This window comes from Ciconia boyciana, chromosome 1, assembly GCF_034638445.1.
Source record: "Ciconia boyciana chromosome 1, ASM3463844v1, whole genome shotgun sequence".
NCBI lineage: Eukaryota > Metazoa > Chordata > Aves > Ciconiiformes > Ciconiidae > Ciconia > Ciconia boyciana.
In genome coordinates, this window is record NC_132934.1 from 7,112,978 (window position 1) to 7,129,297 (window position 16,320).

The 16,320-nt window shown below is 41.1% G+C and overlaps 1 protein-coding gene across 8 annotated transcripts in view; it reads left to right on the forward strand.

Annotated features, from left to right (window-relative positions):
• Positions 1 to 16,320, forward strand: part of CELF2 (CUGBP Elav-like family member 2) — a 262,119-nt gene that overhangs the window by 229,466 nt on the left and 16,333 nt on the right. For 6 of the 8 annotated variants that reach the window (XM_072857596.1, XM_072857613.1, XM_072857640.1 and 3 more), the window contains exon 10: positions 12,521 to 12,652. In XM_072857596.1, coding sequence (XP_072713697.1) covers positions 12,521 to 12,652 — 132 coding nt within the window. The remainder of the gene's footprint in view (positions 1 to 12,520; positions 12,653 to 16,320) is intronic. The other 2 variants (XM_072857604.1, XM_072857623.1) reach the window with 1 other exon arrangement.

Below are 16,320 nucleotides of genomic sequence, written 5' to 3' on the forward strand. Positions count from 1 at the left end.
AGAAACATGATACTGTCAGCTTGGCTACACAGGCAGATATGTGAGCTTATATGCTGTATGTCTTACAAGAAGTTCCCAGCTCAGAAAATGCTGAAGTTCATAATATTCAGGAAATAATGTAAATCTTAGCAAAATTCATGCACCTGAAGGAGCTTTCAACTGTTTAAGGTTTACTACTGCCAGCATTGCTCCTTGAACCCTACTGAATTGTGCATGTGTCCATGAGTACTCACGGTCTGTTTTCCTAAGGTAGGATAAATTGTAGAACATAATGGGAATTAGAGTTTATGGATGTCTTCAACCTAATTGTTTCAGCATTGTCTGAAAAGAGCTAGTTGTTTGAATATGGGGCCGCTGATTTATTTTATGCGTTGGCCAAACAAAAATATCTGCAACAACTGAATGAGTTTAAAACTAAATAAAATAAACCCTTGACTGCCTTTGCTCTTTGCGGAATAGAAATGTGCAATATGAATGAAAAGAACCAGTGCCACATTGATCTACATAAGACTTTACAAATGGTCTGCAAAAGACCTGGCTGAGTAATTTTACATGAGACAAGATAATCCTCGAGTTCTGTGGCTTACAGAGGTGAATGACTATATCTTGTGGTGTGCTATTACAACGAGGTTGTGCTTGCACACCCCACTAAAAGTCCCTTCTTCCATGGAAATTATTATTCATGCACTTTCTGGACTCATAAATCCTTTACCTACAGACTCAAATTTTCAATATATAGTTTATTTCATCTCTATTGTAAAATACCATAGATAGAACTCTCCTAAGTGTCTGAAGTAAACAAATCTTTTAGGCACATCTTGCAGCAATGGAAAGACAAACACCTCCTAAGGACTATTTACCTGATCTTAAGACAGATGTATTAAAGAGGTGAAAATGAAGATGAATCAGGCCATCCTCTCCCATGTACTAGAGTTTGAATTGCCGCATATGCATGTGATTAGCACTCTTGCAACAAAAACATTGCTTACCTTAAACTATAGGCTTGGACTCTAATGACACTCTTTTTTTATGGAGAGATGCTACTGCTTGTTGTTTGTTATTATTTAGTGGTGAAAGTACATCAAAGATGTTGCAGGCACATGAGGAGCAGTGTGAAGGAACCTGTACTCCAGGCAGGAGATCCTGGCCTCAAGTAGAGCCTTATTGATTCTAGATCAGAAATTCTTTGGAAGGCGATTTAGAAGTGGTTGTATGCTGAAGTGGCTCCACATGGAGGTCACTTCAGCATCAGGGCATGAGTCCCTGAACAATAGCTCATTCCAAATAGTGCGAGATAGCAGTAATAAACATGAGAGCACAGCTGGAAGTTCCCTGCAGAAATGCTAATGCTCTGCTTTTGATGTGAACTCAGTGGTGCTTCGATGAACACAGGCCACAGCCCTTGGCCCCGCTGAGTAAAACAGTCATAAATGCTCAGTAATTACTCTTTGTTTTCTTCATATTGTGGAGTTTCAGTTTGGTTTGATTTCAGTTTGAGTTACAGCTGGAAATGTCTAATGGGCACCTATGAAGTTGAACCCAAGCCAGTCCACTGTGCCCTATTATTCTCTCCCCCAGCCTCTCTTTAAAGTGCATCCCACCCAAAACCAAAAGCGATTTATTGTTGTGATCTGCTGGGAAGAATGCATGATATGTTGCAGGCACAGTGCTGAAAAAAGATATATGACTTGTAGTTTACACTAGAGGTAGATGGTCTTCACTGAGCAATACATTTCAACAAAACAGAAGCATCAGTATGGAATAGGCCCAGAATATTAACTTGCTTTTTACTCTCTCTCTCTCTCCCCCCGTCTTCATAATCTCACAGGAAATTGTACCCTTAAACACAATAACCCAGATTCACAAAGATATGCCCAATCAATAAACCCTTGTTTCCTAAAATGCCTTCTGTTGGACAGATAGGTTTGGAGGAAATTTACGGAATATAAGACCAGAAAACTACAAAAATAGCCAGCTGATAGGTTTGTCTGCCATACCTGTAGTACCTTTGTATGCTCTGTTTTCTCCTCCTTCTTTGCACTGCTGTGGAAGGTCCTCAGTGTAGACACTGTAATTTCAAGACAATCAGAAATGTCAAGTTGGATTTTAACATAAATGACATAAGTGAGTAAGATAGGTGACCCCAATATTCACTTGTCCCAAGCTCACAGAGCTTCCTTAGCTCTCAAAGACCCATGCACTACTGAAGAGTATGGATTTAGACTCCAGTTCTTGAAGACCTTGGCTTCTTCTGAATTTGCAAATAATTTGAATGAATTGGTTCACCTCCCTGCTTTCTTATTTTTCTTGTGTAAGTTAATGTACTGAAAGGACTTTGTAAGATATAAAACTGTTTTCAGAAAGCCAGCTTCAGCCAAAAGGATCGCCACGGGGAAAGACTTCTCTCCTCCTCTCCCTCTCCCGCTCTGTCTTGCTTAGTCTCATTTGCATGTGCATGCACACAGACACACAGAAGTGGCCAGATGTTGAGTGTATGCTGCTCTCCCTTCCTCCTTTCCTCACTGGTGCTTCTCTTTTCCTGTACCCTGAGAAGATACGGACAATCTTTCATAGGAATTGTTCACCTGTGAGTAATGAAGAAGTAGAGGGACACTGACTCATTTGAGAAAGGCTGTGATATTAGTGTATGTCTTTCTATATTGTCATTCTTGTTTCCCCCTGACTCTTTCTTGCTCTCTTGCTTTTCTGGTGCTCTTTCCCTGGAGTGCATCTGTCACTTTTATTTTATTCTATCCAAGCACAGGCAGAGCACTTAAACTTACTAGAATCTTCCTTTTTGACATGTCAGACAGCACTTCCAAGATACCAGAAAATGAGCAAGCTTTTACTTCTCTCTCCCCCAAAATGGTAATGTCTTTGTCAGAGGACGTTATGGAGAATTAACCTCCCCAGACTAGGAAAATCCACCTCTCCTTTGCCAAAAATTGCCCCAAGAAACAGAACTGGTGCATGCTGGTGCTGTGTTAGTGACTGGGAGACCAACAGTTTGTGCAAGGGTGAATACTCGGATTGGCTGGAGATCACCGTAAAGGGCAGACAATTTAATGCCAATCACACATGCTAGTTAGATTAGAATACTGATGAGCCCTTTTGAAAGGCCAACTGCATCTTCTTTCAGCAAAAATATTAAAATGCCCCCCTTTCCCCCACCTCCCCCCCCCCAGATTCTCCACAAGAATAAATTAAAACTTGGAGGTGTGGTTATTATCACAGAATAATTAGACCCCATGGGATTAGAGACACTCAACGTTTGTTAATGCCCCTGGGTTGTGATTATCTAATAATGATGATGCCTCTGTCATCGCTTAATTATTGTTCCCCTTTAAAATGTTCCTTATGCAGTCAGAGCCATAGAGTGTGCTCATTTCAGACAGAAACGCGACTGCAAATTCCTGAGAGCAATGTCACATGGGCGGTGTGATTGACTTACCCACTTCTCCCCCACGCCCATGTTTATATTCCTCATTTCATAAGCTCCATCATTACTATACTTGAATCGCGCCTCGTTTCCCTGGGAGACATTTAATTCCCATGTTTAGGAGAAAGGTTTTTGGCCTCCATCTCTTCAAAACAACCAGTTGTTGTTAGTGCTACATAAAGAGACTACACCTTAATCAATTCATCTTAACCATGTAAGATCAGATCTGGCCAGAATCCCACATAACACCAGATCGGTGGTCCAGATTCCCCGCTACATAAGAACCTCCTACAGTTGGGTGCCTTTCTTCTCTAAGAGAGTACCACAACCAAAATAAGATGTAAATCAGACCAAAGTTGGAAGCTTTGCATAGACTTCATCCAACACAACTAAACTTTGTCCAATATCTTTGGTCTTTCACTCAGGCCAGCAGGTGTTTGTCTTGTTTAGATACAGTTTGAAAGACATTGTTCCAAACTTCGTTGGTTTTTGCAACTAGAGATTAGAAGGAAAACAGAGAACGCAGCCTTAATCTGATTATCCTTAAATCCAGTGTTGTCTCTTAGCTTTATTATCGCTCTTGTACTAATAAAGGGACAACAGCATATTCTGTTTACCCAAGAGATTTTGGGTAGTAAACAAAGATTTTAAATTCAACTTGCTAAAATTAGAAATTTCTACTTTGGGTTTAATATTTTTTTTCCTTTTGTCCCCAACTCTTATAATTTCTTTTCTATGTCACTGACTGGGGAGATGTTAGAAGTATTAAAATAATTCCTATTTTCTTTTCTTACTGTGTTTACTCTCTCTGCATAATTTCTTTATATCCTTTCTTTTCCTTCTTCTACTACGATTTTGTTTTCTGTTGCACATTGCTAAATCTAAAGGAAACTAAGAGGAATCTAAAATCTCAAGGAATCATGCAAGGTCACGATGTCCTTTTGTTAGAGGTAGGTCTAGCCCTGGAAATTTTACACACAAAGTAGTTGTGGCAGACTAGAATCAGAAGCACAGCCAAGAGTTAAGTGGCGTATTCGGTGTCAACCTCTATTCCTGTAAACAGACCCAAGAATAGAAACCAGATCTCCTGTTCAGTTTTCTGCCAGCACATCTTCATTCTTCAGCTTTGTTTCATTCTGCCTCAGCGTTACCTGACTTTTTCTACTTTTCCACTACACTGTCCTACTTTTTGTAGGTTCATAGAATAATCAAGGTTGGAAGGTCCCTCAGGAGGTCTGTAGTCCAACCTGCTCAAAGCAGGATCAGGTGTGAGGTGAGATCAGGTTGCTCAGGGTTTGATCCAGTCGAATCTTGAAAACCTCCAAGGACATAGACTGGGCAATCTGGGTAATCTGTTCCAGTGCTTGACAATCATCACAGTACAAATGTTTGTACTTATATCTGGACTGAACCCCTCTTGTTTCAATTCACCTCTCGTCCTCCCACCATGCACTGCTGCTCTATCTAGCTGATGACCTCCTCAAAAGTACTGGAAGGCTGCTTTAGGTCCACCTGAAGCCATATCTTCTCCAGCCTGAACGAGCCCAGCTTGTTACAGGATGAGTTCTCCAGCCCCTGACCGTCTCACTGGCCTTCCACTGAACTCCCTCCAGCTCATCAATGTTTTCCTTGCAATAAGGAGCCCAAATCTGGATGTAGTATTTAGATTTGATCTAACAAGTGCTGAGTAAAGAGGAAAAATCACCTGGGTCTCCTGGCTCTTCTCCTGTTCCAACAGCCCAGGATGCTGTTGGCTTTCTTTGCTGCCAGGGCATGCTGCTGGCTCATGGTCACCTCCCACCAGGAGCCCCCCCAGGTCCTTTTCAGCAGAGCTGCTTCCCAGCCCATTCATCCCCAGTTACTGAAAGGGATAATTCCTTCCCAGGTGCAGAACTTTGCATCTGTCCTTGTTAAATTTCATAAAGTTCCTGTTGGCCAACCAACTCTGCCCGTCTGTGTCCCTCTGAATTGCAGCCATTTAGTCAGGAGCAGATTAAGTCAGATCTATTTTATCTAGTCCTTGGAGTCAGTGAGCTCAGGAAGGCAGCAGAAAATCAGAAATACACCCAAATTCAGTACAAGAAAGAGGATTCTGGACTCAGACAACCGCCAATAGAGATTTGACAGGAGTCTCTCCCAAAAGAGAACATGTTTTCTCTGCAACTTCTCATGCTTAAAGTCATAGAGATACTGAACCTTAAATTTGTGGGTAATACTGATCCCTGGTGCACTACTATATCGTCTTAACCGAAGCAAAACAAGTACTCTGAACACTGAGTTATGTAAACTCTCCATTAAGTAAAACAACAAGAACAAAGTTGTGGTTCATAGCCGAGCAGTGTGGTTTGCTTTTAAACATATGCACATCCTCTACAACTGGCTAAGCAGGATGTGACCAGAACACAGATAAGCAGGTAGCTGATATCAAAGTAAACGTTGAGCTTCCTGTTGTGCTGTGCATTAGGTAGTGACAGGCAGTCGTGGAGTGTAACCGAGAGCTGCCTAAAGCAAAACTGTCATCAGGGCTGTGAATCTCTACGTGGAAAGCCCCAGCGTAGTTAAGCCAGTCTTGGAGCTGCCCTGAAGCCCTGCAGCACCAGGAAGCTGGTTCTGCTCCAGAAACGTTAGCTGCTCTCTTCACATGGATGGGGTGGGTGAAGGTCAACAGCAACACTCCATGCAGGCAAAGAGCTAAAGCTGCCCTTGCTTTTCTTTGCCTGTTGTCTCCTTCAGTCCTGCCCTAAAACCAAAATAATGTTTCCAGAAAGAATCTTCACTTAAAATCTTTTAAATGTCTCTTTGATATTCTTAATACCTTAGTCCCAGGCCTGCAGTGTGACTGTGTACCATTTCCCGACAGTATGGCAGTGTTGGAAGAGGAGGAAGGGAACAGGACAAAGGCGAAGAGGAATGGAGAGAGTGCACAGCCTTTGTATCACCACCCATAAAACAGTGCCAAGTTAGCATATACAGTGTGGAGTTCCCAAGAGACCCCTTTTTTCTGTGGTATACGACTTTGCTGAGAAGTCATTGGAGTTCTTTATTACTTACACATTTACCAAAAAATGAAGGAAAGAATGGGGTTGACTACACACTGCAAACAGTCTCTCTGCTAAATCGTAGTGGTACATGTGTGATTTGAATAGGTCCTTTTCTTCAGAGCAACAGTGAGAGGGAGTGTTTATCTAGTACTTTGTTTCATCACCAAGTGCTCAGGCAGCCTCCCTGGACCCTCCAGTTGACCCCCTCTGTTGGGGAAGAGGATTCATTTCATAAATTGGCCCTGAGACATGAGAGGGGTGGGATTTGCGCAAGGCTGTCCTACAGATGAACACAGGTCTGTGGTTTTCTTACTTCAGTATACCTAGAAGCCCTATCAAGGGCACTCCTTGGTCTTAGGTGTAGGAAGTAAATAGGCATGACAAGAATGTGCCTGTGCCTCCAAGATATGGCTTTCTAAGAGACAAGCCAGCAACTGGGAAGAGGAAGAATTAGTCCTGTCTTGCAGCAAAAAACAGAGAGCACTTTATCCGGGGCAGCACAAGAAGTTTGAGGCAGAAGTGGGAGAGGCATCAGTAGCAGCTAGGAGATTAGCGTATCCTGCGTGCTCTTGTGCAAGGCCACCCTACGTTGTCTGACCTATACTGTAACACTGCGTAAGTCCTTGCTGCCTAGCTCCTTTCTCTGACAGGGAGTGCTTTGCAGAACAGTGCACATCCTCTGCAGATGAGCTCAGAATTGCCGAGCATCAGGCAATTCTCTGAGCCCAAGATTTGACTGAGGTGATTACATTCAAACTCCTGAGTTTGCATGGTTTGGCATTGGTTCTGCGTGCAGGATGAAAGCAGATCCCTCGCTTTCACATCACTGGCTCGTAACACAACACGAGGCTGATAGGAAGGCAGGATCCATCTCACAACACATGTCCTCTCTGGTCTATGTCTCCTTTGAGTTCACCATCTCAATCAGTGGAAACAGGGACACTTCCAGAGGGCAATTCAGCCCATCCTGAGGTAGAAATCTAAAGGTAGGGTGTTCGAGTTGGAGGTCTTTTAACCTCAGAGACACTCCAAAAGAATAGTTTTGACTAGACTAGCTTAAACTAACGATGAGGCTGCCAAAGGTGGGGAAATTAATCCCATCCACAGTGAGCACAGCAAAGCCAAAGAAATATTTACACATCATTGCCTTTCCTAGATGCTGTTATCCTGAATCTAGTTTTCCAGCTGATGTAAATCCAGATGATGTAAATCATCATGACTTTATGGACATAAGCTAGCCAAAAGAATGGCCAAAAGTTTCTATGCTAATACCGGTTGTTTCTCTAGGTTGGCATAGTTTTTGGGAATTGTGTTGAAATGTTATTTAAATTAAAAGGGAAATGGCTCATTGCTAGTTTAGATTTCTATTAAAAAAATCTCTGACCTAAAAGGTGCTATAACCTTTTACAGGCAGAAATAAATGTGTTGAGGGGAATAGCTGAAAATGCCAGCTCCTTCCAACCTTAAAAATCTCTATGAATGCAACATTGCTAGTTAAACACAAATATCTATATTGTGTAGAGCATCCACTCCAAATGAAAATGTGTTCTCTGTATCAAAGAGAGCTCTGTTAAAGAATATATTAACCAAAGGCCAAGTCTCTTTATTCATAATGAAGCTGATAGCAAAATTTTCATAAATTAAATGGAGGAAGCACAGTAAGATCAAATGGCTGGGGTTGGGAGTGATTGGGGGGGGTGTCGGGGGAAGGCTGTAGTCATGCCCTTCTCCATTTCACAGCTTCCTAATAATATTATTTGTATTATTTGAAGGTTTCTGGGTGTTTATTAAAGTGGAGTTGAGTTAGGAAGAAAAGAGGAAGGCTGTAAGACTGACACAGAAATGTGGGAATAGAGGGGTCAATGAAGAAGAAACAGTAAGGTCTCTAATAGTAAAATAAACATTTTTAACCTTCTCACCTTTTATGGTTGAAGATGCTAAAGTGTTCTGTAAAGTCTGTATGTGGCCTGGATGGAGAAGGCAACAGGTGACCGTGCAACATAACTGCAGAAAACAGAGCAGATTTTTCTACAGGTTACAGGACAACTCTTTGCTCTTACAAGTCTAAACTGACCTCTTTATCCAATGCTGTGATATTATTTTCACATATTAATAGATTTTAAGGTCAGTGGGGAATATGATGAACATCTTGTCTGAACTCTTGCAACAACAGCGAAAGGATTCAACCCCATAACTCCTGCCAATAGTCTCTGATTGAGCAACAGCCACTTTGAGAAAGTTGTCGGCTTATTCCAGTGACTGATGTTAGAGAGGAAAAAGTTCCTTTGAGTAGACAAAATCTTATCTGTCATGTTCTGATGTTTATCCAGGGCTTAACATTGTGAGGGAATGTTCAGTGCAGCTGGTAAAAAGCAGCTCTGTTCTTCACCAACCATTGTATATTCAGCCAGCATTCATCAGGCTGGAGCTCCAGTCTGCTGAATCTCTCCCCCTAGCTTCTCACTTAATGCTGCCTCTGAAACATATTGAGTCCCTGACATATATAGGTTTTAAGGAGGCAAGGATAAAATTGCCAGTATAAAGATGTCGTGGTTTAACCCCAGCCGGTAGCCCCGTACTAGGTACTATGAATAAAATTAACTCTATCCCAGCCAAAACCAGCACAAAAGGAGAAAAATAATGCACCAAATGTTGTGAATAGAGGGTGTACCATACAGAGTGACACCAGAAAACCAAGACATTTGCACATTTTTTTGTGTGTTTTGATTTTCCTGACTGTTGCACCAAATGCTGGTGCACCAGTAGCATGAAGAGGGCAATTCCTAGTGGCACTACAGCTCCGTACATCAAGCTGTCTAAGTACGTGGAGACAGATACCTACTGTTTATCAAGCAGCACAATGAAGTGATTCGATTCAGAGCAGCAATGTTCTGGTGTGGAGGATGGAGGGAGTTGTGAAATGTTTCTTTTAATTTATTTGGTGGCAGGGGAACCTGGTAAAAACCAATTTATAAATTTGGTAGGTATCCAATCTATTTTTGTCATCTGGACAACTAAAAGCCATAAATATAGAATAACGCTATTCTGACAGTGAATTATACTTCCTTTGCCATTACGCTGAGCAGTTGTAGAGCTCAAGAGCTTTGCTGACACAAGAGCGTTATACAGGTTCCCCCAAGTAGTGCAGTCATCTACCGTTACAAGGCATGTGATTTTTCTTTTTTCCCTTTGGTTCAATATACGTTACAGCTTTTTAGCTGAAAGAAACTAGAAAAGGGCAAAGGACAGGAGCAGCATAGTCCTTGTCTTTAGATGGATTTCAACGTATTCTGGGAGCACATGAGGTAAAAACTTTCAGCTGGCCTAAGCCTCCACACATGTCTTGTAGAACCTTTTGTTTCATCTCCCTTTAAGTTTTTTGGGGACAAGAAATATCATTGCTTCATCTGTTGGTTTTATCCAGCATTTTGTGAGAAATTTTCACCTCTCTTAATATCTTGGACCTTTTATGGCCCCTTTATGATAGTATTTTAGCTCATCACTGTCTTCATCTTCATTTCATACATGCAGGTCTCAGTCAAAGAGAAGGAGATAACTAGCCTGGAGTCTCTCAGGAAACCTCACCCAGCAAGATGCTGGATCTGTCCTTTACAAGTGCCCTAACAAAAGGAGCTCCCTTCGTTCCTGTTCACCCCATGTTCAATAAGATAATGGAAACCACACAATTTGTTCAGTTTCTTTCTCCTCAAAGAAATAATAAGCCAAAGAGGAAAAAGCATTGTCCCAATGGATCTGTGAGACACATCACTGCTAAGCAGAAGAAATAGCTGCAACAACAAAACGCTGATTTCTGAGGTGCTTCAGTGCTCCAACTAGTATTTTACATTGATTATATGCCAAGTCATTATTTAGGCAAACTAGATAATCTGCATTGCAACTTCAAATGGAAGAATCACTGAGGCACCTGCTCTGTGTTTGTCTGATGGAATAGAGAAACTTGAAATGAATAAAAGAAGAAAAGAGATGTTGGCCCCAGACACTGGCCATCCCTGAAGCATGTGTTTGAGCAGTGAGACTATGATGAGAGCCACCACAATGCACTCTGTGGGCTGCACAACAGGGAAGGATTTAATCAGGTTTTTCTGCCTTCTCCAACAGATGTGTTGACAATCCATAAGCGTGTGGCTCTCATTCGCAGGAGTTATTTGCCCCCAAGAGCTTTAATGTAATTTTCAGGCAGTTTCCTAGCCCCCATTTCTCTCATTTCTTAAATATATGTGTTTCCTCAAGAGAAAAGGGTAATAATCCTCTGAAACAGAAATGGATGGAATTCAGCCCAGTCAAAACCAATCAGATCCTTCAGATTTGAGGTTTATATACTTCATTTAAATGATCTGCTAATGAACATGAGCAGAAACACGGAGCAGTGTTGGTCACAGGGAATTCACTGACATTCATTCACTTTGATTTTTTTCTCTCTTCTCTGTTGGTGCCCACATTATCTGACAAAAGTGAGTTTTTACTTGGTTTTTTTATTACTTTTTTTTTTAATCAAAGACATTATTGCCTTCTTATTGCTTTGTGGAGAGAGATTGAATAATCAAAGCTGCTTCTACCTGCAACATATAAAATTATTCAAGTTAACATTGCAGATGCTAGGGAAGTTGGGACAAGGAATGCCTCATGGAGTCTCTCCTCACCCACACCAGGAGAGTCTCTTGTACTTTGAGGCCCCATGAGTGCGAAGGCTTGGTTTTGGTGGGTCTTAAGGTTGTAAAGGTGGGTTATTTTAGGTTAGAGCTTTGAGATTTACCCACAGAGTGAAAAAGTTGCTTCCTACTTTCCTTACTGGATCCTGCCAACTGTAGAGACTTCACTTTCTTGAGGGTTCACTTAGTAATCTGATGTGTTTGACAGCTCAAAAGAGCATCAAGATAGAAGTGATCTTAACCATTTCACAGCTAGGTAATGAATAGGAGCAAAAAAGCATAATGTAGACATGATGTGCCTCTGGTAAATCATCAACAAAACTCTGACTTTAAATGTTCACTTTTCAGAAGATAATGCAACTTTTTAAAGGAAAAGAAAGTCTTTATGATTGATGCACTAAAGTAGGGCTCAGGAGACAAGCTAAAAACCTAATTGCTTCCGCAGCCTTTATGAGTGTGATTCATCTGGTATAACTTTACCTACCTGGAAGTTAAGTGTTTAATCTATACTGGTTATTCAAGACCCTTCTATGAGAGAGACACGTATTTCTAATTCATCCAACCTGTTCTAAATTATAGCTCTTTCTAAGGTGCTTTATTACTTTCCTATGACAAGACAGTGAGTCTCTTTCTCTTCCTAAGCTTGTAGTTTAGATGGATTTATCTAATCCACCTTCATCATTCCCTTGGCATTGTAGCAGCAAAGACCTTTCCTCCACCCGAGCCTCAGCTTCCCCTCTGGCAGAGCTTTTGGGAGTGCATGTAGTATCATTTATGGGGTTCATATACATGACTAGTTATGTACAAAGGCCAGGCTAAAAGCCTGCAATAAAATGGATAGTAGTTGCATTTTGTATTTGGCTGGTCATTCTTCTTTTTGTAAACTTCAAGGGTTTAAATGATGTTCATACAGTGTCCTAGAGCACAGCCATAATGGCATAGTGTCTCACTTAGAATAATTAAAATTTCTCTTAGAACACATGGGGCCCAGAACAGAAAGCTGTTGTATGACAAAATTGCAATGAGTAATTCTATTTTTGTTCAATGATAGAGTTTAAAATGTGGCAAAATCTCACATTTGAGAAAGTGACTGATCCCATACTTACTGTTTCTGTATTATGTTTGCAAATAATAGCACAATGCTAAATGTTGTGATCCAGGCTTTGCAGTTCAAGGCTTATCAACTCCTTCCATGAACAAACATACTAGTAATATCTTGAACAAGGTTGGTCTATTGGTCTCATTTTCTTTTTTTCTTTTTCTTGCAAGTAGCCCTGTTGTTGAGCTCAGCATTATTGTAAGCTTTTTTGTGATAAACTAAAATAAGCAAAATATGGCCTTAATTTTGCCTTGCTTTTTTTTCCTTTCAGTGGCTGCATCAACCGCTAATTCCACAGCTGGTGCGGCCATGAATTCTTTGACTTCTCTGGGTACTCTCCAAGGACTGGCTGGAGCCACTGTTGGACTGAATAATATTAATGCACTAGCAGGTACCGTAAACAGTGAGTATTTATTGCTGTGGTGGACAGCCTTCCCCAATAATCATGCCACTAAAACTATCAATTGTAAAGCGATGATATGATTCTTTTTAATCTATATAAAAAATGAGGGGGTCAAGTTGATCTAGTTCCATTCATGGTACATATGCAGTTCTGGAGTCTTTTAGTTTCACATAGTTTGCTCTGCAAAGTGAAGTCCTTTGGGTCCCTGCACAAAGACTCCTTTTCTTGCAGGGCATATGGAAGGTAAAAGAAATGTCACCAGGGATTTGGGTTATTTAGGTTATAGGAGAGGCTCCTTTTTCATTTAGGGAGTCTGACAACAGGTATATCACCCCAATGTACAAAACCTCACTCAGAAATGTAGTTATAAGAAAGATGTTTGCCACGGAGGCAGTCCTTTTTAAATGTCTGTAGGAATTATCAAATTGACTTGAGAGCAACGTACTTTAAAAATGAAAGCAAGTCTTTGGCTTTTAATTGGCAAGTAAAAGAGAATGATGCAGTCAGTCACCTGTAATACCAGAGCATGCACACCTATCCTATGGCATCTTAAACAAACCCTGGCATCTCCAGCTAACTAGATGCCGGCAGTTGTTAGAACATTCTTCCTTGTTCTTAGCCTTGGTCAAGATTTTCCTGAAGAAGAAGGATTAATTTTTTTTTTTTTAATTGTTTCTGCTATGATGACTTCACCTTTGCCTGCAATGGAAGAGATTTGTCCAGCTGCATTTTTCCCCTCCCTTTTTTTTTAGCTGCTGTTGCTCCTTGCATTTCCTTTTGCAATGCAAGGAATCTATTTCGTCATTGCCAGTCCATGACCCATCATAATGTACCCCCAGGAATGGATGTCCTCCTCAGTATCTCTTGCTCACTCGGATGCTCTGCATGATGTCCTTTTTGTCACTGTTACTTGGCTGCTCACCCAATCTTTTTGTTCTGTGATCTCTGGTTGTCGTTGTTGGGAGTTGGGAAGGAAGGGGGCTAATGGGTGTCCACGTAGCAATGTTGAGTGGTTGCATGGGGTCTTGTGTAAAACAGGTCTTGCTTCTGGCAAGGGCATGCGTATTTCACACAACCAACCTCATAGTCAATATGACTCAAGAACAACTTAAGAAAAGTCAGTATTAGGTCCCAAAATAGGAGATGTTAGTTTCCTTTCTTATTATTACATTAGTATTAAAGCAAGCCACTAAATATGGCATGCATGAAAAGCTAACGTAATCTCCTCTCATGAGCTCTCTTAGTAAGAGAGCTATCCTGTCATAAGTAAGAAATCGTTAAATGTCTTTTCCTCATAAACAGTCATTGTGCTTTACTTGTTTTATAAGAGTCACAATATCAAGAGTGGAGTGTCGCTTCCCACTCCTTCCCTCCCACAAATACTAAGAACCCAGGCACACTGGAGCACTCCAAGATAATGTCCCCTTCATCAAGATCGAGCAAGAATGAATCACCTATGAGCTCTTGACTTTGCGTGGGAACCCTTCTGTTGCACTCCTTTTAACAATTCTTGCTAGGCTACAAGCAAAGAGGTTACATTTTCTCAGCAAGTATTTTGAGGTGATGTGTGTGCAAACTTATCTGCATGTGTCATTCGAAGTGTTAATGACGTATTCACAACCTAGTACCAAATTTCAGCTTGTTTTAAGCCACCATTACTTCCATGGACTTGTACCAGCAGTGGCTTCAGTCCCAAATCTTCTTCATGGATGTTTTTATGGACACAGAGAGTGTACGTGCCTAGAATATCTGTATGTGTATGGCACTTACAAAATGTATGTGGATATGTCTGTCTATGTATATACAAATATGAGAGAGATCTAAAGAGGGGAAACCGCTTCCCCACAACACCACACAGTGTTGTGGCACTGTCTCTCTCAGAAGGGTGACACTGATTATCAGTTTCAGGTACTTGTGATGCTAATGATAGGGAAGCATTGTTCAAATTACAATCACCTCCCCTATCTATTTTAATGCTGAGCCAGTGCTTTTCCTAGTGACCATGTCTGATCCAGTCATTCACACTCAGACCTGCCTAGGAGTTTGCCTTTGGGAAACCTCATGTTCAATGAGTCTGATGTTTCACACTATGCGATGGTCATAAGCACTCCAGTAAAAACATTCAAACATCATTTGGTCATGGAGATTCCTGAAGTAATTGTACAGAGGAGTTGGACTTGAGTGACATGCTTCTCATTGGGGAATTAACAAGAGTGATCCAAAGCACAAGTCAAGCAGAGCTTAACCCAAAAACGAATCAGAAGGTGGCACTGGGCTTGGGCATTGACTTACACAGAGGTGTTGGAAGAGGTACTCTTCTGTTGAAGCCATGTCCTGCTCTGTATGTGAGAATCACAAGGAGAATGTCTTCGAGGCTGAGCTCACTAGGCGACTTTTATCTGTTCTCTGGATCCTGGCTGGGTCCGTGAAAAAGAAGCTGGGCTGTGGAGACTGATAGTGCTCTCACTGTAGAGAGAAATGTTGTACAAAGATGTCTGGAGGCCTTAAAAATTAAAGTGGAATATGGTAAGTTTAACTGTCTCCAAGGGTTTGGCAACAGTTGTACGTACATTTGGGGTTCACCCGGTCTTCCCTCAGTTGTGCTTGAAGCATCTAAAACCTTAAATGACAAAAAATGACTGTCTCCTGTGGGCACATAAATGTAAATAATGTAACTAACAAAAAGAATTATGAATAATGAGGAAAAATTAACAGAGAGGAAGAGATCCTTTGCAATTAAGAAAGAACACCATGGATTCAGGATACTGGACAGCTATGACACAATATTTGTGTGTGAACCCAGGGCAGTCACTTAGCATTTCTGCCCCCATATTTACATCTATAAAACGGAGATGATAAAACTATTTGTGACAGATTTGAAGGTGCTTGGAAAGCACTTTAAGAGAACTTTGGACTTGCTAAGCATTGTCACTTTTGTATTATGTACAGTAACTCAAAAAAGTAGAAGGCCATAGATGAGAGACTCCAAAAGGTTATTTCACAGAAGTGAGGAAGGGACCAGAGTTCAATATCAGACTGAGCTGCATTGGTAACGATAATAAAGAGATGGCAGAGATGTGTAACTGCAGCTGGACCTTGTAGATTTCATAAAAATGTAAAAAGGGAGAATAGAAAAAATGTCGAGAGCTTTCTGCAGATCTGTTTTGCTCGGGAGGGAAGCGTATTTAGACACGTGCACTGCGGTAGCAGTAGCAGTGCCCTTCGCAGAAGCAGTGCGGTGAGCCAGGGCTGTCTGACTGTTTGCTAATCTGAAATCATTTGGTGGGAAGGGGCTATTGATTCTAGGTGAAAGAAGGGGGAGGATGCTGCCCACTGCAACAGAAAGCATGTTTATCTAATAGGCTGATGACTCACAAAAGATAACATGTTATCCTAATGCATCCTCTATTATCAAGTTATTTCAACGCTATAATAAGAGGAGAGATACAAGCTGCTTTATCAGGAGCCTTTACTGTAACCAGTGTTGTGTACACCCATGCAAGCAGTGACACAAACCTAAGTACAAAAACATCAGAGCAGGTTAAGGTCAGGCTCAGGATCAAATTTTTTTATTATTATTTTTTTTTAATCTTCATTTTCTAAATGTCCCATCTTTTAGATGTAAGATGCTTCACAAGCTGACTTGGTTTGCAAGTTTTTGTTTTATA